The 25,223-nt window shown below is 34.9% G+C and overlaps 1 protein-coding gene across 6 annotated transcripts in view; it reads right to left on the reverse strand.

The window, feature by feature from the left end:
- CNTN5 (contactin 5) overlaps nucleotides 1-25,223 on the reverse strand; it is a 609,082-nt gene that overhangs the window by 173,559 nt on the left and 410,300 nt on the right. For all 6 annotated transcript variants that reach the window (XM_071434213.1, XM_071434212.1, XM_071434206.1 and 3 more), the window contains one exon: nucleotides 7,649-7,744. In XM_071434213.1, coding sequence (XP_071290314.1) covers nucleotides 7,649-7,744 — 96 coding nt within the window. The remainder of the gene's footprint in view (nucleotides 1-7,648; nucleotides 7,745-25,223) is intronic.

Below are 25,223 nucleotides of genomic sequence, written 5' to 3' on the forward strand. Positions count from 1 at the left end.
CAGAAACTTTTCATCATTGTCCTATTTGTCAGGCTGTAGACAAATAGTCATGTACAGCTGGTGCCTGAGAGGCAATAGTGCATGAGCCTGAGGGCCAACTCACTCCACATATTTTTAAAATTAATTAATCTCTCATGCTTCTCCCTCTTTTCTTGGTATCTCCTTTCACTTTGTTTCTCCTGAGCTGTCAGCTGGGGTAATATATGTAGACAATACTGTGGCTGTGAAACTACAGCACACATCCCTTAAGCAGAGCCCTGTCAGGGCTGACCCCATCATCCATTGTTGTGTGCTGTCTTAATTGGGCAAGGTCAACCATCTTCTTCTCACTACGTTTTCATAGTCCCTGAGGGGACAAACAGCCCGTGTTGTGGGTGTAGGGACATGTAACTTGTAGTTTCTACTGTAAGTTAGTGTATTATTGAAAGAATTACTAGGATTTTTGAGAGGGTGGGGAAGATTTTTCAACAGCAGTAATATCTGAAAAATTTTGTGGGTTTTTTTAATACTTACGAGTTCCTTGGAAGAATTTACTACAGTTGGACCAGTAATGTATTTTTGGTCCTTTATGACATTTCAAATTACAAAAATCCCAACCAACCAACCAACCAACCAACCAACAAAAAAAATCCAAAACCCAGAAAAACTCACCAAAACTCCAGCATCAACAACACAAGAAACCCAACCAAACAAAAAATGAGAGAAAATCTAGACTTATTTATCCATACACCTACTATACAGACATTGTCTAGAATTTGGGGAACGTGCAATCATTAAAATGCAATTAAAATCTAATAACAACACATCGTCAACAGACTGGGAGTAACTCCACTCTGGCAAATACAGCTTGTTAAAATGCAGCCCTAGAGAAAATTTTGTAATCCCCAAACTCTTAAATTTCATATCCTCAGATGAATATCTTCAAGAAGACTGAGGAAGGAAACCTTAAAATGTGCTTCAGGGAAGTCAGCAGCAAAATTACTGGTCATGTATTGAGTAATGAAAAGACCATAGAAGAAAAGAAAGTTAATTGCATTTTTTCATTCCATAATGAAATCTACAGGCATGGTCATCCATCAGTTGCACAAATACAGAACACAGATTCCTATGCTGAACAATGTCAGGGGCTACGGACATTCTATTTAATGATAACACCCATGTGAATTATTATTACTAGATATGAAAGCTTCAAAAGCAGTCTAGTAAAAGTGACAAAGTAGATGATGCAAGAGTCAAACACCTTTATAATACTTCCAAGCAAATATGTGATGTGTGAAGAGATAAGATGACCCTATGAAGTTAACATAGAATTAGGTGAAGTTAACACAGAATTAGGACAGGAAAATAAAGGTTAAGATACTCTAAACCTGTCCTCTAATGCTTTTTATTCTCCCATTACTGAAAAGCAAAATGTAAGGTTTATTCAAGATATCCGTAGAAGACAAATCATCACAAGATGATAATAAAGTCTAAGAGGCAAATTCAGGAGCCCTTCAACTCATGATCTAACTCATTAGTCTGGTACACAGAACTCTCAGAGGTTTTAAAATATTCTGTCTAGATAATTTATAAGTTATAGACATGGAAAGTAGAGATGAGAAAGTTTTCATCTTGTATTCTATGTAACATAATAAGTGTTTATTAAATAAGCCTTTCCATCCTGTGTAGTAAGAAATTATTTTCTACTATTGTTACTTAAGTGGCCTATTTCTGATTCCCAGCACTAGGTTCCTACTAGGAATCAAAACAAGTGCAGAACAGACTATGGCATGCAATTATGAGAAAAACAAACCAGAACTGAGTATTCTGTAGTGTCCATATAGATCCCCTTAGTGCAGTTCAACAGCTGCTGAAGTCTAGGAGACTAGGATTTGGCTTCCATTTTAACAGGAATATAAGATTTTAAGGAGAAGAAACAATAACAACAACAACAAAAACCCCCAACCCTCAAACATCAGTGTTCCTCTCAACCTCAGTTTTGTTAGTAGAAGAGGAAGTATACTGGAGCATTGGACAGTTCCACCTTCTCAGCAAGTCTAGCAGTTAGGAAGATATGATAATTGTCTACAGTGAATCTGAAATGTTCAACTTGCCAACACCAGCTTCATACTTATTGACTTCTATAAACTAAGAGAAGGTACTGAGTGATTAATAAGTTCTGTTTAGCTTATGGGAGAGTCATGGTTAGAGGCATGCCCTGTCCAGCTGTTTTGGTAAACTGTGAGTTTCTAGTGCTTTGATAAGTGCCAGCAAAGCAATTCTGCCTTGGTCTCAAGGCAAAAGGATAGATATCACTTTCACCAGCATACTGATGTCTCCTGGAAGCAAATTATTTAGCTTTCTACACTAAAGCTGATTTGAAAATTCAGATTTGAAAAAAAAAAAAAACAACCATACAGTAGAAAGGAATCTGGATGTTACTTTACTGCTTAATGCATAACATTGTTTAATACAGTATAAGCCATGGTCAGGAAGAAACCTCGCCTCTACTGACAGGTTATGTGATGAAGTGCATCCACTCATGCCTACAGAGGGCTGGAGCATCAGAAATCTAAGATATTGAAGGCTTCCTGTGATTTTGAAGAAACTGGTAATAGCTAGATTTACATATAGGACAGAAGTTTTCTGATGCTGTGGACTGAAATGCCACTCTTGGGTGTCTGGATCCTGGGACTTAATTTTAAAATAACAACACAACCTTAAAAAACCTTGCGACCTTCAGCTACATATAAACAGACATCTGAGAATTGCATTCCCAAAATCAGCTTAGTAAATTGAGATCCAGAGGGTGCATGGGCCCCTTCAGAACAGAATTTGCTGTGTCCTGCATGTAGCTACCTGAGCCAATTGCCTATAAACAAGGTAATGAGCACACTAAGAGCAGTCCAGCCCAAATATAACCATCTTGTAATCATAACTAATTTGCCTGGAGAAATTTACTAACCATTCTCTACCTGAATTAGGTGATTTACAGCCTGTCTTATTATTTTTATATATAATTTGTGCTGTGTTCAAACCAGGGGAGTTCTAAGGCTATGTTTCACTTCAGTTGGACTTGGTTTCCAACCAGTAGTGAAGCTGCAATCCAGAACTTCAGATTTAATGCAAATGCAGCTTTCATGTTCCTTTAGTAGACCCTGAATAGTAAGAAGTGATAGGCTTGTGTTTACTTCCAAGGTGGATGTCCAAATATGTCTGAAGTACGCATAAATAGAAGCTTAGAATGACTTAAAGAAACTTTATTTTGTGTGAGTTTCTCCAATTAATATGAGGACCAAGAAAACTGTGTAGGCAACAGAAGAACAGGACAAAAGTTTCTAGTGCACAGGAGCAGGAATTTTTTAGCGGCTTGCCTGTTTAGCAGCACAGTATGCAGACATCCAGACAAGGATGGGAAGGACTGTGGTCCCCATGGCACTAATCACCTTTGATGAAACTTTTCTCATGAAAAGTACAGTTTTATAACAGTGAAGGGGAGGTATAAAAGATGCAGCCTACAGCACAGTTTCCAAACTTTTTAAGATCAGCTTTACCCTTTAGAAAGAGATTAAAAAAAAAGTTAGAGTTTAACATCTGTACAGATGTCACATGCTGCAGATAGATTATATAGCAGAGCTCCCTCCAGACAGCAGCATCCCTCTGAGGCAGGATGGAGCACACATCTGCCTTCCCTGTGTGCATCAGAGCTCTACTCATTCTAACAATGGGAATCGTCATTCTCCATTAAGCTCATACTGAAAGCCTTGAATAAAAGCCTTAAAAAGCTCAGCTGAAAGTATTAATTCTGAGGGAAACATGTAAATCTGGATGAAAACTTCCATTCATTTTTAATCTTGCTATGGTAAACCTTGTAATTAAGATGATTAAATGGCTGAATAAAACCCTATATTTACATCATTTAGAATACCACAATGAAAAACCATAATCCTGTTTATGGAAAGAAAGCAGTGGAGGCATTTTAAATCAGAAACATCAAACAAAACTTGTTATTTAAGCAGTCAGTAATTAATGTAACTCTTGCTTAGCAAGGACAACTAAGAGTTAACTGACTAGGAAATGCCTCTTGGAGAAAAGAAATAATTGGGAAGAATCAGATATTGTGTTTATGGAAGAAGAAAAAAAGATAAATTGTTATGTTTATGAATGATCAAGTTATCCACATTTAATATATTTCACAGGGGACAAGTTAAGGATTAGCAACAAAAACAGTGCTAGTGGGAAAGCTTCTGGAGTAGGCACATCAAAATGATACAGAACTCCCAAGGAAGAAAGAGGCAGCATTTTTTATGAGCAATGGTCCAGGCAAAGCAGGAGGTGACAATCTCTTGGTGGCTGTTTGACATAAAGAATCGGCAGAAAAATCTTATAATTGAAAATATTTTCCTTCCCCATTTTGAAGGAGTGGATAATGTCTCTCCAAAAAGTCCCCCTTAGTTTGTTGCCTTGCTATTACGCAGCAAAGATGACAATAACTTAAAAAACTCATTTATTAAACTAAAGAGATAATTCTCTCATCTGAATCTGCATGGCAGGATTTAGAATCTATTTCAGGTGCGCTTGCCACCCCACATTCCCCCATGTTTTCTCTGTAAAATATTTGGACAACAAACTAATGAAAGCCTATATGAATAATATAAATACATCACAAGTTTGTGTGTGTTTGTATGTTTAATGCATTACCTCTTGATAATATATCACAGCATAAATAAACAGAAATCAAATCTATATGCATGTGAAACTGCCTCTCTGATTAAAATCTTGTCAAAAGAAATTAGGGTAGTATTTTTTTCAGTCAGTGATGCTTTGTAAAGGCTTTCAGACTTTTTTTCTAAAATTGTGTTCTGTAAGAATAGAATGTAGGTACTATTTAATCAAAAGTATTTACTTTATCTTCCATTTGAAAACATATTAATAAAACTATATCTCTCTCAATACAGTGTTCTTTTGCTATGTCATCTTTCTTTTCTCGCAGTGTCTAAAAGTGCTCAAGCTGAAGTTCTTGGGCAAGCTCATATGCAGCTATTGACTGGAGAGATTGAGGAATGGGATTCTGTTGAAGGACAAATTGCTTATGGGGTTGTGGAGAATTATTAGGCTTGATATTGTATCATGGATTTATCTCCTGTGATAAGTAATTGAAAATTATTTCTAAAGGTGCTGATCAATGTGAACAAGTCAATATTGCAAAGCTTGCAGTGTTCATCCACAAAAAATTCTCTATCATCAAAAACACTCCCATAACTCATGGTCTTGTTAATTTGAGATGTTCACACATTGAAAACATGCTCTGAATAGTCTTTAGATTAGATGTATCCACTATAACATCTTAGGATCCACTTGAAAGTTTGTCTTCTGGGTGATTTCATTGTTCAAAATTTCTTAGGGCTATTTAGAAGATAATACCACCTTTGCAAATCAGACACAGAAACTAAAATGGAGTATTGAAAAATTGAATACTTAAAAAAAATTTTAGATGTTCCTGCACACAAATACTTGAAGTACCTCTGCTTGGCAAAAGACCTTTTTACCTGGACATTTCATATTTGTTGTTAATGTCAGAATTAAATTCATACACTTCACTCTGAAATTTCAGGTTTCGTCCAGAATTATTTTTTACAACTGGACTCTGATCTGGCAGTCAACTTTCATTAATGTCTTGTATTTTATTGCCAGTGCTTTGTAAAATGATTTATTTTTGAAACTTCACCAGGCCTGTAGAGGTAGCTGTCCCCCTTTCAGGATGACTCCAGCCATTGTATTAATGCCACTTGCAGTCCCACTGCTGTACCACAAGAACTTACTGGTCCCCAGTACTTTGCAAAGAAGAAGCTAAAGCAAATTTCCTGTGATAGAATCACAGATTTATTTAGGTTGGAAAAGACCCCTAATATCATTAAGTCCAAGCAGTAAACCAGCACTAGTTCCACAATAAACCATGTCCTTAATAGCCACATCTGCACACTTTTTAAATACCTCCAGGAATTGTGACTCTACCACTTCCCTGAGCAGCCTATTCCAGGGCTTGACAACCCTTTGGATGAAGAACTGAATTACTTGCATTATGTAATAAACAAAAGGAAGGGAAGCCAAGACTCCTTCCCATTGATAGGAGCTTGTGTTTACATGTGCATATCAGTGCAATTTTTCAGCTTTTGCTGATTACTTCATCACTCTGTAGAACCTTTTCTGGCTTAGCAATGGTGAAAAAATTATGCCAACAGAGGAAAAAAATATTTTTCTAGAAGTAATTTTCCTCTTGGCATAGCCTACTGGTACTCAAACAATATGAATTAAAACGACTGAATGCTGTTTCTGAGCGCTGTAGTTTGCACAGAAGGAGTTTTGCTGTCCCAGTGATGAAAATGAAAGATACTGGTTTTCACCATCAAAGGCAATATCTGTGTAACAGTAGTGTTAAAATCTGACTAAATAAAACTCAGCAGCATAATTTCAGGAAAACAATTCTAAGTACTTTGATGATGTATTAAGGTGTATTTTGTGGAATGGCAGCTGTTAAAAGGTGTATGACAGTTTCACTCTTGAATAATGTCCATCTATCTTTTCAATCTCAGCTTGTTTGGGGAAATGAAATTCAGCTGCTCTCCTGAAACCACCACTCACTTTTTCTGTCTACATCTTTTCCCTCTCAGTTTACTTATCACTATCAAGCTTTAACATCATGTACTCAATTGCATCATATAGACTGCAGTTTCAAACTCAGAAGGAGATTGTTGAGGCAACCACAAGACAATCTGCTCAGAAGAGAGAAAAGCAGAGAGATGGCATTGATAACTGTAATACAGTAATAACAATCCTTGCAGTATAAATAGATACTGAACACATTTCTCTAACAGAAACTCAGAGGAGACTTTATTTTCTGCAGATCTGCCATCTGCAATGTTACTTTTCTTCAGACCTAAAATTTGGAGTAGAAAAATCCCCTCAGTACAGACCTCATTTCCCACAGAAGAAAAGGATAGGCTATACTGCATCTGCTGAAAAACAAGTTATTCTGTCTAGCATGTTGTCTCCAGGTGTTGTATGGCATGGAAATATAAGGATGTACCCAGCTGTCTACAGATTTTTGCAGGAACGTCAATTTGAAAAGCAAAAAAGTAACCTCTCTGGAATACCTATGTTTTCATGTGGGAATCCACAGGCATTTCATAGAAGTTATGGTAATTCTGACTTTTAGTAATGATGCAGTTTTATGAAACTAAGTTATACAGTGAAAGGAAGTAACCAAATCATGTCTGTACTACTGAAAAGAAAACAAAATTTATATTCAACAAAAGTATCATGACATTGGAATTTGGAGCAATTTCTGAAGGCTTCTAAACACTATAAGCAATCTTTTGTGACCTCAAGGCAGCCATATTCACTGTTGATGGCATGGAGACTATTGTTACATTCATGTTTTGTACCAGGAATTAGACACTTTCTAACAGAAACTCTGCTGTTATTCATTGTCATTTGCAATATGTGAGCTTAAATTAGTCCTTGGTATTCCAAAAACCGTCAGAAGGATGGTGGATATCTCATCTTTGAAGTTCCACAATCAAATATATACTGGATCTAAAATCCTGGGCACCCAAAAATGAGGAAACTGTAAAGGAGGAGCATGAATACAGGCTGCAGCCTACTATACCTGGAGAATGAAGTGGAGGGGAGCACATCAGAACAACTCCTTGGCCTTCACGTACAGATACAGCACTTCTTGTCCGACCACTAAAATTCCCCAGATCTATCAAAAGAACAGAACATTATAGTTACATACCAAAGATTTTAAATTTTTTGGCTACCGTGACTTCCATTTTATTTCCTCTTTTAAAGCTGGCTGTTCTTTTTTCATACCTTGATCTATAATAGGAGGGCCTGAAAAATAAATCTATTTCCTTTACAAAAAATTCCATGTTGCATCAGCACTTTATTCCTTTTTTAGTGCACTTGCATACAGTATGAAAAAAAAAAAGCAGCAGACTATATATATATCTCCTGTTTGATTTTCTCTCTTGGTAGAAGGGATTCATACACAGTGAAAAAGAAGAAATAAAACTGGAGGGAGTACCCCAGCTAACATCCAGACTGATGATGCTGCAGAACCCACTTGGACATTGCACACAGGACATGGTGATGACAGAAAGGAAAATCAACACATTGTTTCTAAAACTATAGATCATTGCTACTCTATAGCATATTTACTCTTTCAAATAATTATCTTCTGATTTCTCTGATGCTATAGGTCCAAACCAGTTGTGAATAAACGTGTTTTCCCCCAAAAGTTTCCCTCCATCAGGGCAATAAGAAGCATTTCACTATTGGAATAAAAATTTTGAATAAAGTTGCAGGGCACTGCTATGAACGGTTCATTGTGATTATTTAAAGCCTCTCAACCAGAAGATCCTGTTATTCCATTTACCACACAGAACACTCAACATGGATTCATTTTGTTGTGGATAATAATGCTCTAGCATTTATATCTGTAGTAAAGAGATATGAGAGTTCAGTTCTGCCATCAGACTGCTGGTGTCTTCATCCATTCCTCAGAGCCAGTTATGGTGTTTAAAACCTCTGTTTTCTCAGGGGTGTTCTAGAGAATTTTCCATGTTATGTGGATCAAGGTGAAGAGAGCAACAACAAGAGATCTTTGAAAAGGATACAGAAGCTTCAGCAAGCATTAAAGGAGGATCAGAAATATTAATAGATTGGGCTAGTGGGAGCTTCTCTCACTGACAATGAGTGACTTGTAGCCCTACTTCCTAATTTCTGCATACAGCCCAGAGTGCCGGGATGAGCCAGACAACACCAGTTTAAACAGGTGGAGCAGAATTGTTTCTATCTTAACTGCATTTAGTTGGTATTTCTCTATCAGATGCTGAAATTCCTCATCTTGTTTCAGACCTGGTAGAGCATAAAAATTAAGTCCAATGATTTTCAAAAGTAATTTGAGTTGATTTTTTTTCACATTTCTAAAATATGTTTTGGGCACAGGCAGTAGTTTAAAATTTAAGTGCATTAAGATTTGTGCTATCATTTGCCAAAATAAGTTAGTGTTTTGATTTCAATAATAGGTATTGTACTTGAATAGAAAAAAGGTATGTAGGATCCAGTAGATTTTTGTTAAATTAAATTTATGTTTGAAACTTTGAAAACTTTTGCTAGTCAATAGATAATTAAAAATTTAAATATTGTATTGCACATTAAAACAAGCACGCCATGGGTTATAATACATTCTGGTATAATCTCTCATAAAAGTGTCTCCTAATGCATATTACCTGACAGCATATTCTGCAGAAAAGTAATTATTATTTTGTGTCCACAAAATAGTGGGCTGGTACATCCCTGCATGAAAAGAGTGGATGGGAGAACATCTTGTAATTGAAATTTTCTTAGTTAAGTCCTCAGGTGATTAAATGTTATTTTCTATTAGTTATAGCAACCTTTAAATATATTTTCTTCCATTTCCTGCTTTGAATGTGTATTGGGATGGAAAAATATACTTTTTTTTTCACCAAATGAAAATCAAAGATATTCTTTCTTATTTTAAAATAAAAGTACTACATATGACTCAAGTTTCTATTTGTTCAAAACAATTCTTTTCAAATTAAAGGAGGAGAATATCAAAGAGCTTTGAATTTCAGCTTTTTTTGGCTATCTGTTGGTTCTGAACTGGATTTCTTGTTACCATATGACAGAAACAGGATTAGCAGGTACAAAAGAAGGGATTTAGCTCTAAAACAAATAAATGTAGAGAAGCTTAAAAGGAAGGAAAGGCAAAGGATCATGCTTGCAGTTCCCCCACATTAAAGTAATAAACACAATAAGGAAAAATCAAATTAATGGAAAATTTAATTACTTTCTTGTAAATCTCAGCCATTTTATATCTATGCACACTGGAAAAAAAAAAGCAGCTACAGAAAATTTGTACAACCACCTTTTATTTCACTTTAAAACTCTAAAGAGGTAGATAATAAAAGAAATGGTGGACAGAACCCAGCTTTAGAGGTGAGAACTGTAACTTCTCACACAGTGACACCAGCCTTTGGTTCACTGCTCTTGCTGCAGTATAAACCTGCAACACGTGTGACATGTCAGAATGCCCCACGCAGAATGAGTCTGTCCTTCATCTTATTATGATGTCTATAGCTGATTGATAAGAAAATGCCTTCTCATGCTCCATAGGTGTTCATCTTGTTCCCTGAAAGATTAATTTACTCATATCTCAGGGCTAGTGGCAAAGATGATAACATATACTATGTTATTTTCAAAGCATTTCCTGAGGTTCAGCTACATAACTCCCATACTTTTTAACATAAGAAACAGCACTGACCGCTTTGAAAAAATGTATTTAAGTGCCAGCCACCATGTCTAGTGTAACTTACTATTAACAATATATATGCAAACCACACATTTAGATGGAGGGCGTGGCAGGAGTAACCAAATTTCCTTCACTGCTGAGAAATTATTCAATTAAAAAAAAATTATATAGTGTCACTAGTGTACTACCTGTGAGACAGGAGTGGTCTCCACTGTAAAAGGAAAATAGTAAAGAAATTCCAGAGCTACTGATGATGCCAGACATTAAATCCAATGATTTTTGGTGTAGTACTTTCTGGATGTCAAATTTACACTGCAATTGTATTTACATTAGCTCAGTGTAGTATTTGGTCTTTGAGAAAAGTTATGACCTTTGGAAAACCATTTATCTATCTGATCCAAAGGAGCTGCCAGGTAGTGCTGCTCTCTCCACAGTGACTATTCCCATTTTTTGGAAATGAGCTAAATCATGGGTTTCTCTCAGCACATATATCTATGTATTGATATGCATTGTGGAACAATGACACCACCACAAGACTATCAGTTTTAAAAAGACTCAGTAGAAAAGGAAACACTTCCACAGAAAGTGAAAGGAGTAAATAGAAATAAATGAGGAAAACCTCAAGGCAGTTGAAGCAACAAAAAACCTTTGAAGGTCTAACAACAAAATAAACATTTAAATAAAAGGGGGAAAGTTCTGCCATTGACAGAAGGACTTTTACAATAGTTGGATCAGTTTTTAGCACTTAATGGCCTTCCAAGTCACCTTCACTGCTGTTTGCATTGTAGGAGGCATCATTGATTCACTGTGCTCATCAGCTTGCTGCAGCTAATGGGGGCAACAGGTTTTTGTGACCCAGTCAACAGTCAAGGGGTAACTGCTATGAAATTAGGATCAAATTAAAGATGAAAAACAGATCTTGTTTTTATTGTAGGCAATTATTGCTTGGTAACCTAGCATGGAAGCTGTAAAAGTCTCTGTACTTCATTATCAGTGACTTAAACCAGTCAATTTAGCTTTAAAGTAGAAATTAGATTGGTGCAGAACTGTGTCCTCTGCCAGCTCGGTTCTCTAAGTTTAAACTGTTTTATATGCAAATTTATTATGGAGTTTAAAATGGACATAATATGATATGTATTAAAATGTTTAAAGACATATCCTGAAGATACCTGAAGACAAGTATAAAGCAGGCAATATTCTTTCCAATAAGGTAAAAATAGCTCTACACAAGGAGAGATTCTTCTGTCAGGCCAAGGACAAACTTATTTATTGCATTGTCACAAAGAGAGGGTAGCCTTCCTCTCCTTGGATTTGAAAGACAGGACTAAGAAATAGACCTTGAGCTGGAATTGTAGCTCTTTAAAAAAGGTAAGATTTACAGGGAAAAGAATTCCATCAAAACATGTTTTTCAAAATCCCATTATAACCTAAATCAAAAACATGGTTTGACTGTACACTCTAAACAATGGAAAATATAAATGTTCTGTTTAATAACCCACAAGCTATAGAAGAATGAGAGGTAGGTATTGAAAAGATATAATGTGTGATTGTATAGGAAAGTTTTACATTGGATGAATTAAACACAATACCCAGAATATCCAACAGTCCAAGAAAATTAATAGTTTATTTTATATTGACATACACTTATTTTGTAGGAATACCAGATTAAGTAAATAGAGCTGTATTAGTAGGATCACTCATTTGACCTAAGTGTAACTTTTAATACTGAAATTATTAATTAGAAAAAAGTATGAAAGGAATTTTGGGAAAAAAGATTTCTACCATCACAGAAACATCATCTCACCATTGATAATGGGAGAAGCATACATCTTGAACTTTCAAAAATCACATTACCATATGACTTTTAGGTGACAAAATACGGGCAACTGTCAAACACTTTAGAATGTATCATGCTTATTATCATTGCTGCTGTTATTATTTATCATCAGAAAGGTTTTAATTCTTCATGGATCATCAAACTGACATGATGTGAAAAAGGTTATTTTTTTTCTCAGAGAAGTTACTATGCAAAAACAGAAATAGAGAGAGCATAGAAAAACAATGAAGCAGTCCAAGTCTGCATGACAACAACCCTCTCTCTCTGTACATCTGCAGAGCCATTAAAGTGTTTTAAGGAAAGGGGGTCGATACACAGATTTTTTCAGGGAGTGCTGACAAAAGGTGACAAGGAACTCAGGAGAATTTTTAAAGATTCCTCTCTGAAAATGTGAAAAGCAGAGAAAGGACAGACAGGATACTGTACTTATATTTAAACTAGCATCTTCAGAATCTTTCTCAGATATTACAAGATTTTTTTTCTCAGAAAAAAAATAAAGAAGGATCTTTGAGTAATGGTGCTCCACAGATGTGTTCTTGCAAAAACAAAGCACTTTTTTATGTATATGTATCAGCATGAAATTTAAGGTATACGCTATTGATTCATTACCCCTGAAATAAATTTTCACTATGAAAGGAAGATAAATAGTCAAATAAACAAACATTTTCTATCCTTAATGACATATTTCTATTTATATATTTTTTAATAAATGATAAAAATTTAAAAATACCTGGTTTACTGTTTATTGTTCTTCATTTAGTTGTATGTCATGGCTATGTCTAACTGTTTTACCTTGTAAGTAGAAACATTTTTTAATGCTTTCTACATTTCCTATCACAGTGAAGTCATGAATCCATAAATGTGGCAAATTCATTCTATCATAATACAATATATTAGAGAGATAATTAACTAACCTAGTGTCCTGGTTTTGTCTGAAATAGAGTTAATTTTCTTCTTAGTAGCTGGTGCCGTGCTGTGTTTTGGATTTATGTGAATAATGTTGACAAAACATTGATGTGCTCATTGTTGCTGAGCAGTGATTATCTGAAATCATGGACTTTTGAGTGCTTCATGCTCTGCCAGTGAGGAGGGCACAAGAAGCAGGGAGGCAGCATGGCTGGGGCAGCTGACCCGAACTGGCCAGAGGGATATTCCGTAGCACAGAGCATCCTGCTCAGTGCATGAACTGGGGAGAGCTGGTCGGGAGGCACCGATCGCTGCTGGGGGACGGGCTGGGCAGCAGTCAGGGGGTGGTAAATAACTGCACTGGGCATCTCTTGTCTCTCTGGAGTTTTGTTTCTTTCACTTTCTGTTTTCTCTTTTTTAATTACAATTGGTATTACTATTGTTAGCATTATAAGTATTCTTTTTATTGTTATTATTATATTGTACTGTATTTCAGTTGTTAATATATATAACTATTCCCTAAATTGATTTATAGAATTGTGTGTTAAATCTAGTACAATTATTTTTCTTTTTAATTTTTTTCCCAAAACGGGTGGTTTCTATTTATTAATTATTATTATTAATTAAAAAAACTTTAAATTTTATGATGCAAAAATAGACTAGTTCACTATTTACTATGCCATACTTTTTAAAAGAGAATACTACATTTCAATTAAAATATTCACTACTTGTGATCCTACACAGATTTTGTATAAATTATGAATTGATATGCTTCTTCCACTGTTTTGTCTTGTCTAACTACTTATTTTTTCTATAATCTAATTTGCATGAAGAGATACCCCAGGAAGGTTGAGGAAATTCATAGTGTTGATGAATTTTTCCTTTTGTGAAGCCTAATTTCAATAACATCAATTAATACCATCAGTATCATCAATAAAGCTTAATTCTACTCCGAGCCTTGAGAAAAAAAGGGAATTCGTAGGTACCAAAATCTCCCTGAAATTCTGTAGGATTTCTGCATTCATAATCCTGAAGTACTGGACCAAAGTGAATTAGAAGAAATATTTACATACAGAATAAAATAGCAAGATCATGTTGAAAACTACAGAGTTACTGTATGATTCAACTTGGCATGTTAAGTTCACAATAATTAGGATGTTTGTGGTTACAGTTGCTGATGGTTATGATTAATTAGTTATAATCATTCTGTGTCCATCAGGTTTCATCTCTTCTCACATGAATTATTTCAGCGTGCTTCTCAGCTGTCTTTCATGACTGCAAAATGCAATTTCCAGGGAAAACATTGAATCAAGAGGACATGTTATAGTTAAGCATTTTTCACCCTTTCATTCTGTCATTTAGAAGCAACAACTAAAACCAAACAAATAAGCAAGCAATCTTATGCGACAAATGAAAAATTTTCAAATGCAGATTCCAACATTATACCACAAAAGGAAAGTGGTACAATAAATATTACTGCTTGCAGAGCTTCTCAGCAAACAGATTTTTTCACTTGAGTAATATATGCAATATATTTTTTTAAACACATTGTTTTACATAATGTTATCTGCATCTTGAGAAACACACATTTGTATTTCTAACCTTTTCCATAGGAGTTCCTGACACTGAGTGGTATACTACTATTTATATTCTGTATAAATCCTGTGCACATGATTCTACCTTTCTATTTTTTTTCCTTTCTTCTTATGAGTCTTCCTTCCCTTTTTGTTGATTTCTCTTTTAGTAACTTTTTTCCAATTAAGTTAATTACAAACATTCAAGGATATATTGCAAACAATCTTTCATTTTGTTGTGAGTTTCTTCAGCTGGATGTGACTTTTCCTTCTTTTAATTAGTAATTAAAGACCACAGCCAGTTGGGATTTTGGAAGATTTAACATAGAATGACTATCATAGTATAGTTTCTTATCATATGATGTGATATGAAATGGACAGTGACTAATCTCCATACAGCTTATTGGAAAATTCCCGTGTAGGTGTGGTTCACAAGAAACTGTAACAGTAGTACACAGAAAAAAAACTTTTTCCTACCATCTGGGTGAACAAGTCATTAAAGATAACATGTTCTGTATTTCATTGAGCTAATTTATATAGAAATTACACTAAAACATTTATTGTATGTATTTATTACTTTTAGTTCACGGATTCTACTCCTAAAATAATATAATGGTGGCAAAGGAAATAAGCTTTCCCAAGTTCAGAAGCGATGGCACTGAGCTCATCTAAATTAAAAACTTTACAACTTCCACAGTATCTGTATTTGAGACTATCTTGCTGGCATGATACAGACAAAGAATCTGCAGGAAATGAAAGAAAAGCCTGACCTCCCAGGGTCCCTGTTATGAAGATAATATGTAAGATGTTTGATAGTGTTTCAGTCACTAGTCTTTTTTTTTTTCTCCCCTGAATTCTTCATAATTTGTTTCAGAATGCGATTATATGCATGATCTGAGACAAATATCTGAGAACCACTGTTCAGATCTAAGGTTTGAGGAGTGGCATGATTGTTCAGGTTTCAGTAATAGCTGGAGGCTTTTAGTCACCATTTCCACGAGACATGACATATCAAATTCTGACTCCACTCTAGACAGGTCATTTTGCTGCACTAACTTTTCAGCAGACTAATGTGTATAAATGCCTCCATACTTCACTTCTGCTTTGTCATAAAGAAAAGAAGAAGGTCATAATCTCTCAGAAATTATTTATTTGATCTTCTATAAGAGTTGTAGTGCCCAGCATGACCTGCAAGTCAATTGTGACAAGATTACTAAGTGCTTGGACACATCCAAGGAGTAAATCTAGAAGACCTTGGTCTTAGCTGAATAGCTCAGCTGGAAATGAAGACCTTGCAAACATAGAGAGTTGCCTAGGTAGCAGCTTCTTGTTACATATGATGCTAGGTGATGCTTTTGATAAAACAGTTTGCATTGAAGCATGTTATTCTGCTTAATATCAGGGCAGTATCAGCCACTGAAAATCAGAGTTTAGGATATGAGCATGTCATTTTACAAGTAAGAGTCATCAAAGATAAATAAATTGTCACCAATCAGCTGAACAACTATAAATTACCATCTACATACTATGATTTTTTTTATTCTGTAATCTGTACCACATTAATTAATAACCCTGTGAAGGTGGTCTGAGCATTCCTTTAATGATCTAATGTGTTGCAAATGAATGGCACAATATTTATTCATTTTTATTATCAGAAAAGATAAACATTCTTAGAAGGTTTCATAATTTCATAAAGTCTTGGCTAAAGCAGTTTCAAATGCTTTCTAAAAGGCATTTACTTCTCCCACCTCTCTCTTTCCATTCTAATGTTATTTCCCTATGTCATTTATTTTCTAATTCTGCACATATTAGTGTCAGAGAGCTTGCATAAGATGAAGCACGTCTCCTCTCCTCTCCTCTCCTCTCCTCTCCTCTCCTCTCCTCTCCTCTCCTCTCCTCTCCTCTCCTCTCCTCTCCTCTCCTCTCCTCTCCTCTCCTCTCCTCTCCTCTCCTCTTTTGAGGAGATACTCCTTTGAGTATCCTCAAAGATATAATCACAGTCTTTTCTTTAGGAATGTATATCAGGCAGCAATCTCTCAGCAGTTCATCTGATCTTTTAACCACTTTGCCGTCTGTCACAATTATATATTATCACCAACAGATCAATAGAAATAAAACTAAAATATGTTTCCTGAGCTATGTTGGTTAGGTGCTCCACAATACTGATTGACTTCTTTAAGCAATCTAATAATTCCGTCTCTTTTTAACTGATCTTCCTAGAGCAATTGCTACCAAGTATGTCCCAGCTGTAAGGTTTTTTTAATGACTTTTGGTACTGAAACGAAATTCAAGCAAAGCTGTAAGGTTGTTGATTTTGAAGTTATGGGCAATCTGTTAGTATTTCTAATGCAGTGGGGAAAAATTTCTAATTTCTAATGCAATGGGGAAGAACAGCAGGACAGCAGGACAGCTTCTCTTCTCATATGGACTGCTGACAACACGATGTTCAAGAGTATCAAATACTAGACCACGGTGTCTAATCATGCAGCTATTCCTAACCACAGTAATGTACAATATTTAAAAAAACCAAAAAAACCAAAACAAAAAAATCCTGGAGAGATATTTCTGGAGAAGCCAACTGACCTTGCAAACAGGACAGGTCTGGGCATCCTACCAACAAACCATACTTCCTCCTAATTAATAAAAATGAATTACACAGCATTTGTAAGACTTGATTGACCATAATCACAGTCCTATATTTAGACAAAGCTTTGCCACATGTAAGCACTGGTGCAGTACAGCTATTGTGTAGTGTGGGTGAAATCAATCATTGAGATGTTAAAAAAAAAAAAAAAAGAAAAGAAAAAAAAAGAGAAAAAATTTCTGGCTGGAGAAGATTTGGGCCCTGAATACATTAATTCTCCATGGAATAGGAAAACTTCTGTCACAGTAATGAGACCTGTAGTACTAGCCTAGTAGGAAGGTACCATAAAGGAGTTATAACAGGTATTCAGAGAGAGTCAGACATTAAAGAGGATATGGGGGAACTTGCTGAAAGGGTCTAGCTGTTTTAAATATATGATGTGCTTTTGGTAGAACAGAGTAAATACACCATCAGGAAAAGAATCCAAGGTTCTGTCTTGAATAGACAGCATACAGAAAGCAAAAATTCAATTCAGGAAAACAAAAGAGGCAATGTGTTGAAAAAATAGTCTGGATTTTATACTGAAGTAGACCAAATAATTGGAGACTGTGAAATGAAGACTGTGAAGGGGAATCTCCAGATTTTAATATTATGAATTTATGTAAAGAATGAATTAGATAGTAATGAATATCAAAAAGAAAATCTGGGAAACAAAATCTAGGGATTAAGTAGTTACAGATCAATAGTTTTTGCAGAAGTGTTGGGAGATGATCATTAGAGCAAATAGATCTGTAACCTCAGATGTGCTGAAAGGATTGGTTCTGAATGTGGTATTAATTTACAAAGGACCTAATACAGATAACAAAAATATAATTGGTGAAATTTTGCATATGTGTGTCTGAAATATTTCAGGGGTAAAATCTTACTCATACCTGTCAGCTTCTAGATAAGTTAACATTTTATGTTATAAAAGTAATTTGTTTTCCCAGCTCCAGTGAGAATGGTAGTTGTTTTCAGCAAAAATTGCTGGGATTTTGCTGTCTGAAAATCAGGTCCTTTGAAAACTTCTCTGTCAGATAAGTATGATGTGTTTTTCTGATGCCATACTTGTAAAAAGAGGTTGATAAATCTGAAAGACTTTAGAGAAAAGTTATGAGATTAATTTGCATTACAGAAAACATTTTATAGTGATAAATGCTTAAACATAAAAAAACCTAACCTGACGGAGTTAAAGGTGAGAAAAATAAAAAGAGTTTTCCATAATTGCTTCTTCTTAAAAGAAAATATTCTAGTTTCTGAATCAATGTCCTATTTTCTGAATTAGTCTCCTAGTGAGTTTATGTGATGTACAAGTCAGGTTCATGTGATTCTTGAAATTCCATGCTAGAAATGGTTCCCTCAGTTGGTATAGTGATTTAAATATGTGCATAATATTTTCCATAGTATGGAATATAATTTCTAATATAAATATCCATGCATAAAAATTTTACATGAAAAGTAATAGTAAACTAAGACATACTCTTAAAAATATAAAAATAATAGAAATTTGAAGGCTTCTCAGTGATGTGTAGGATATCACAGGAAAATCGTACCAGATTATTGCAGTGTTATTACTTTAATAATCCTTGATGAAATTTTTTTTGAAGGAATGAAATGTAAGGAAATGGTACCTAAATACCTGGGGAGAATAGCATCCATACTATCAGTGTAATTTAATATGAACTATTTTGTTTAATTTATTGTAACCCACTCTACATGTTTCACACTGTGAGAATATGAATGGGACTTTTATCAGTGTAATTGTAAATAATTGACAAGAATAACCTCAGTGGTAGTGTACATTAATTTTATCCAAGTCAATTACAACTGGATATTATACATTTCCAATTAACAATACAAGCATGGATTTTAGATTAAAATTAACTGTAATTAAGTTTGCTATGAGTAAAACCATCATGTTAGAGTATTTAGACTTACTGGTTCAGATAGTCATATCATAAATATCTATGGTCTACCAAATTTTAATAAAATGTAAGCAAACCTAAAATGAATACTATAGTGACTATATCATGGTGACTAGTAATTGAGGAGGTTCATATGTGATTATACTTATAGGTAACAATTTCGTGTTAATGCTGAAAAAGACTTTATTTAAAGATTGACTTTTACACAAATTATTTTGAATGTAATTAAATATAATCTTAAATTGTTGTCCCTATTATTTGACCTAATTTTTTTTATTGGAAGGAGTTATTTCCCTTCTTACATTTTACCACAAAAGCACAGTTGCTTTATAGCTATATCTGAACCAGCTATCCTAGTCTTCCTTTCAAGGCAATGCAGGGAAATAGACACTTCAAAGGCCTGATTCATTTGACCTATTTTAGATGTCAACTTGACATGAATGAATTGCATCCCAGTAGTGCAACAGATTAAGTAGGAAATCAAAACAATTAGATCAGTTGCAGCTGCCTATGGTGTTGACAGTCTGACATTAAAGGAGAATGAATAAAGTGTATTTAGAGGCAATTTACTATTTCCTTGATCTTCAGATTGTTTTCTCAACATAATTATTTTGCCTACTGTGCCTCGATAAAACTATGTAGAAGATGGTAAAGGATTCCTCTCATATATATATCAGAAAAGTAACAAAAGGCAAATATATTTTTTTAAGATGTGTTGGACCTTTGTAAGTAAACAGTTTCTTACTCTCATAAGTAAAGTAGTGATCTAACCAATTTTTTTAAAGCTATATAGGAGATTAAGATATGAGCATAGTAGTTTTGAAATAATGTCAAATAAAGGTAAATTCAGCCCTTAACCTCATAGTCTTTCTTATTGTGGCATTAATTGTATGCTAAGAAACTGCTCCTGAGTAATAAAGATGATAGGTCTAAATTTAAAGCAACTTCTGTATACACTTAATGTGTTTCATATTGTTGTGCGGTATAGAAAATCTAAATGTTACATGTTTTAAAGGACTTTACACTGACTTTTAGAAGAACTTTACAAGGTGAGGAACACCATCTTCTGGCTACCTGTTTGGTGATTAATGTACATATAGAGGAAAACTTCCAGCTCAATTTGCTAAACCTGATTGATACTCAGAAAACCTTATCTACTGCACCTTGGGAAGACACTGGGGAAAAGAGGATAAAAGAATTAGCACCACCTTAATGCTGCAATAAATGTGCATCTTAAGATGACTCAGAGATTTCATCCAGCATGCACAAAATCAGCCAGCATTTTCTACTTATTGCTTTTAGTTCCAGTGGAAGCAAAAGACTTTCAAAATAAGGAAGATATATTGTTATATATACTTTATGGCATTGACTTTATAAAGAGTGTAGGAAACTATCTCCCTCTCTTAGAAACACTCGTAATGTCAGAGAAGCGATGCCCTTGGATAACTATTGATTTTAAGTAGACTGCAGAAAAGATGTTTGCTTATTGTGTAAACCTGCTCCTCATCCTCACAAATTCAGCTTGAGTATTTCTACCTGTTAAATCCTTCCTTTTAAATGCCAGCACTATTAAACATTTCCAAGTTATTTGAGTGCTTCATTTTCTTAAGTTAGAATTGAATACAAACCTATTAGATGCATATAATGGGATATATGTACAAATGCTAAAAATGTTTTCTAATTAGAAGGGGAAGGATTGTTGTTTTTTTTTCCTAACAATGATTTCTAATGTAAGTGCAGGTGATGGAAGAAATAAGCTAGTCTTAAATTCTCAAAGTATTTTCCACAGTCACACTCTATTAAATTACAATCTGATCAGTAGTTTTTTTGGCAAACCCTAGAAAATTAAAATGCACTCATATATTTTAGTATCTACAATCAAACTGCACAAATAGCAGCTTGGTGTACATGACTATCATTAATAAATAATGTTAAATCTGTTGTATGTGAAAAGATACAATTTGTGTTTCATCACTTCACTCAATTATCTTATTATTTACTACCAGAGGTTGCACTGCATCATTGTTTAAGTTCTCAATATCTTGTTAGGCAGTTTTATATCTCTACTACTATGAATATACTCTCAATGCTGCTCTGTTAGAAAAAAATAATTTCAATTCCCCAGTCTGCAATTCTATCCTTTCAAAATAATAGGTGAATCGGACTATGGTATAATCATTATGATAAGGAATACCCAAACTGTTTAACAAATACCAAACATGTTTGTCAAGCAAAGCTGTAAACACTGATTTCTATCCAACAGTCCTGGAATCCTCAGTGGGTCAGAGGAGGTGTTGCAAAAATGTGTTGCTGGTCAATAAAAGCCTAGAGCTTTTATGAGGATTTGAACTAAACACTCGAAGCTGGAGATGCAATGTGAGCCATAACAATTTCTGAGAGACAGCACAAACCAATGTTCTGAAGTTTGAAAAGAACTATTGTAAAAAAATACACACACACACAGCCCTGCCCAAATAGCAGACTCAAGAGGCCAATGGCAAAAAAAACAGACACAAGGTAAAACAATATGATAATGGAAATTAAAATAATACGGCGAAATCTCATAGAAGAACAGAAATGAGTTCTTTCAAAATAAGTTTACCTTGAAAAATATTAATTTTACTACAACAAAAATAGGGCTAAACTCTTCAACAAACTACACCCTTTTATGACAATTTTTTCATTAGTTTGATAATACTTTTGTTTATCCCCCACTTTATTTGGGTTTTTTATTTTCTAGTTAATGGAATGGCTGTGTTCCTGGTCACTGGGATTACTGGAAAAACAAATGTAATTCCACTTTTATTTTCTTTACAGTTTTTCTGAAGTGTCATTTTGTCTTCTTGTATTACTGCAGTGAATTTCTCCAGAAGACTTGTCATTTCCTGAAGCATTTTGTAGGCAAACACAATGACTGGTCAGTCGTGTTAGATCTTATAGACACTGCCTTTCAGTAGAGCTGGCACAGATGCTCATGGCACAATGCCTGTAGAGGAGGCACGTCAAATACTTTGGTGATGAGGCCAATAAAAATTCTGTTTACCTCCAGCAGACTGCTCAATATCTTTGTGATTAAATAGCTCCTGTCCGGCCTTTTTCTTATATAATGTAAAATGTAATTTCCAGAATCATTAACTTAAGTAATCTTTCATGAAGTGTAATATAAGAAAAAAAAAGTTTGAACATTTGAATATATTTTGGTAAAGGCAAATAAGTGTCTATTGCTTAGCTAGCATCATCCTAAGCATTCACCTTAATGTATCTCAGGTTAAAAAGTCCCAGGGCAGCTTCACAGACTTTACCGTGTCCTTGTTTTTTGTGTTCTTGTGTAAATAAGAGAAGGCAAAATGTGATTTATTCAAGGATATATGTACTCATGCATCTGAGAATATATTCCAAGGTTGTTTCACACTGAGGGTCTACACTAGTCAATTATATCAATGACAAAAAAATGCATAAAACTTTTGCAAGCATTCTGAAAAGCTTTCTGGTACTCTTCCAGTGCATTTGTGGTAGGCACATATATTTACTCTGGAATGATGACTTGTCATTCAGAAAACATATAGCCAAAAAACCTTTCAGAGACTGTCATTCAGACTGATTCTGAAACTAGGTTCTTTTTCATTTGCTTGTGCAACATGATTTTTTTTATGTGGCATCTGATTCCAAAAGCTTTCATAAGACTCTCCCAAAATTAAGCGTTCTACAGATTAATTCTAGCCTATATATGGACTCGAATTGCTTAGCTGGACATGGAAGGTCAAGCTTAGTATGTCTTCTGACCTGAGAGAAAATTTTCAGCTGTAGCTCAGAAAAAATAATGTAGAACATTTCTCTCAAGAAGGAAGAGCAGGACATCTGCTGTAAGTGGAATCATAATCTTGTGCTTAGTATACAAATACAAATTTGAAAAGCCATTTCACTACAGTGGGCTAGAATAATTACCATTTTCTCCCTACTCTATCTTAAAGCAAAGAAATTTGCCTACACTTACATTGCAATATGCAATGTTTCCAAAAAATATGCCTACTGGTCACAGCATAAAAACAGTATTAAAAGGGGGTAATTTGCAATTCCTTTGCAATTTTTAATGTAATTAATTTCTGAAAGAACAAGTGCAGTAGACAAATAATATTTTTATGTTTTTCTGTATGTTCTTTAATCCCATAAATCCTGGGACATGAATCTGTAGTTTCATAAGGGAAGGATGGCAGGTGCAGGACATAGATCTATATATTACGATTCAGATGATTTGTAGAAATGATGGTCAGGTGCTAAGCAGGGAAGAACATGCTCTCCCTTGTGACAGACATCAAGGTAGAAGGTTTGTCTGCATCAAGGTTTGTCTGCATCAAGGTAGAAGGGGAAAATCAGGGAGAACTTGGATGCTTTTTGCTTGAGACTGGATGTCCTTCAACATCTCCATTAGTAAGAAGTACGTTTGCAGCAAATCACAGATGGAGAAACAGAGCTGCTTTCATCTTTTGTCCCCCTGTAAGGAATTGTGACCAATGGAGCCAGAGCTTTCATTGCAATTTGACCTTCAAATGCCACAGTGCCACAGGAGCAGATGACCCTGTGTAGATGTCTCTTTCCTCTAAGTTTAAAAATCTGTCTTTCAGATTTTTCTTTTCAGGGCACATGTAAACTCAGTATTTTAAAACTAAAGCTGATATTTCTTGAGGATACTTTATGTCTTCTACCCCTTAACTATACATTCAGCCAAATTTTTAAAACCTGAAGAGACAGTTTGTCATTTAGATATTCTGTCATATCAGCAAGCTCACAGGACTGGGGGAAAAAATCTCTTACTGTACTAACTCTTTATTTTGACTTTCTCCCCTAAACAAGCATCAGTTGCTGAAACTCCTAAACTAACAGTAACTCCTCTCCCAACAATAAGTTCAAAAATCTGAAGCTAGGTGATTAATGTTCTATTTTAGGTTATTCTTACAGTGAAGGACTCAAGCCACCCTTAAATGTATTTTCTATATTTAATTCAATACACAGAAGAGCTGGTTTCTTTATTCCAGCTTCTCTGTGTAATCCAAATTGGTGTCAAAGTGCTTTCTGCCTATCTTGCAGAAAATGAAAATACATGTCTTTGTTTGTCTTCTGAATAAACTGAAAATATTGCTCTTCACAGCCCTACCCTGAAGTATATTTCACTTAAGTTTAACAATAGAGATGTGATACTTCTTGCAATACCACAGTCACATTTATTTAGCAGAAGGAGGGACACACAGAATATGGAAGTCAGAAAAATCAAAGGATGAGAGAATAATTCAGAGTGGAGTGGGCTCAGAAGGTCCCTGATCACATTCCCTGTTTAAGTAAGGTCATCCCGAATGTTAGACCAGGTTGCTTGGAGCTTCATCTAGTTGGAAAATCTCCAAGGACAGATACTGCACAAACTCTGGGGAACCTGTGCTACTGCATAGCTGTCCTCATAGAGAAAATGTTTGTTCTCATGATTTTTCACTCCAGTTTTTGCCTGTTTTCTCTTTTCTTCCTGGTAATCACCACTTTGAAAAGGGTTGTGAACCACCTGGTAGGTACTGGGAAAATACTGCTAGGTCCCATCTCTGCTCCAGGATGAAAAACCCAATGCCCCCACGTTCTTGTCAGGTGGCAAGAGCTCCAGCCGTCACCACTTGGTGGATTCTCCTGAATTCTCCTGAGCTTCCTAATTTCTTTACTGGTGGGCCTGAAAGTGGACAAAATATCAATTTGTCCTTTCATCGAATACATAGATCTCACTGTTATCTGCTAAGTGTCAAAGTCCTTAATTTTAATCTCTTAAACATTGCCATATTACCATATAAATAATTATATTTAAAGCCTTTAAAATATTTTGAAATTATTATTGAAATAATGAAAAAGAAGTAATTCCTTGCCTCAATGTTAACAAAAGACTGCAATTTAGGTACTGTGACATAGTCAGTCAGAATCTCTTAATGTGAAAATCATGAACCTCTCCATGGGTAAATGGGCATCCTGTGATGTTGACAAATACAAGGATCTCAGGGGACAGTTGTGA

The sequence above is a fragment of the Agelaius tricolor genome, unplaced genomic scaffold, assembly GCF_023055355.1.
Source record: "Agelaius tricolor isolate 1412-34295 unplaced genomic scaffold, bAgeTri1.0.p SCAF_9, whole genome shotgun sequence".
In the NCBI taxonomy this organism is placed as follows: domain Eukaryota; kingdom Metazoa; phylum Chordata; class Aves; order Passeriformes; family Icteridae; genus Agelaius; species Agelaius tricolor.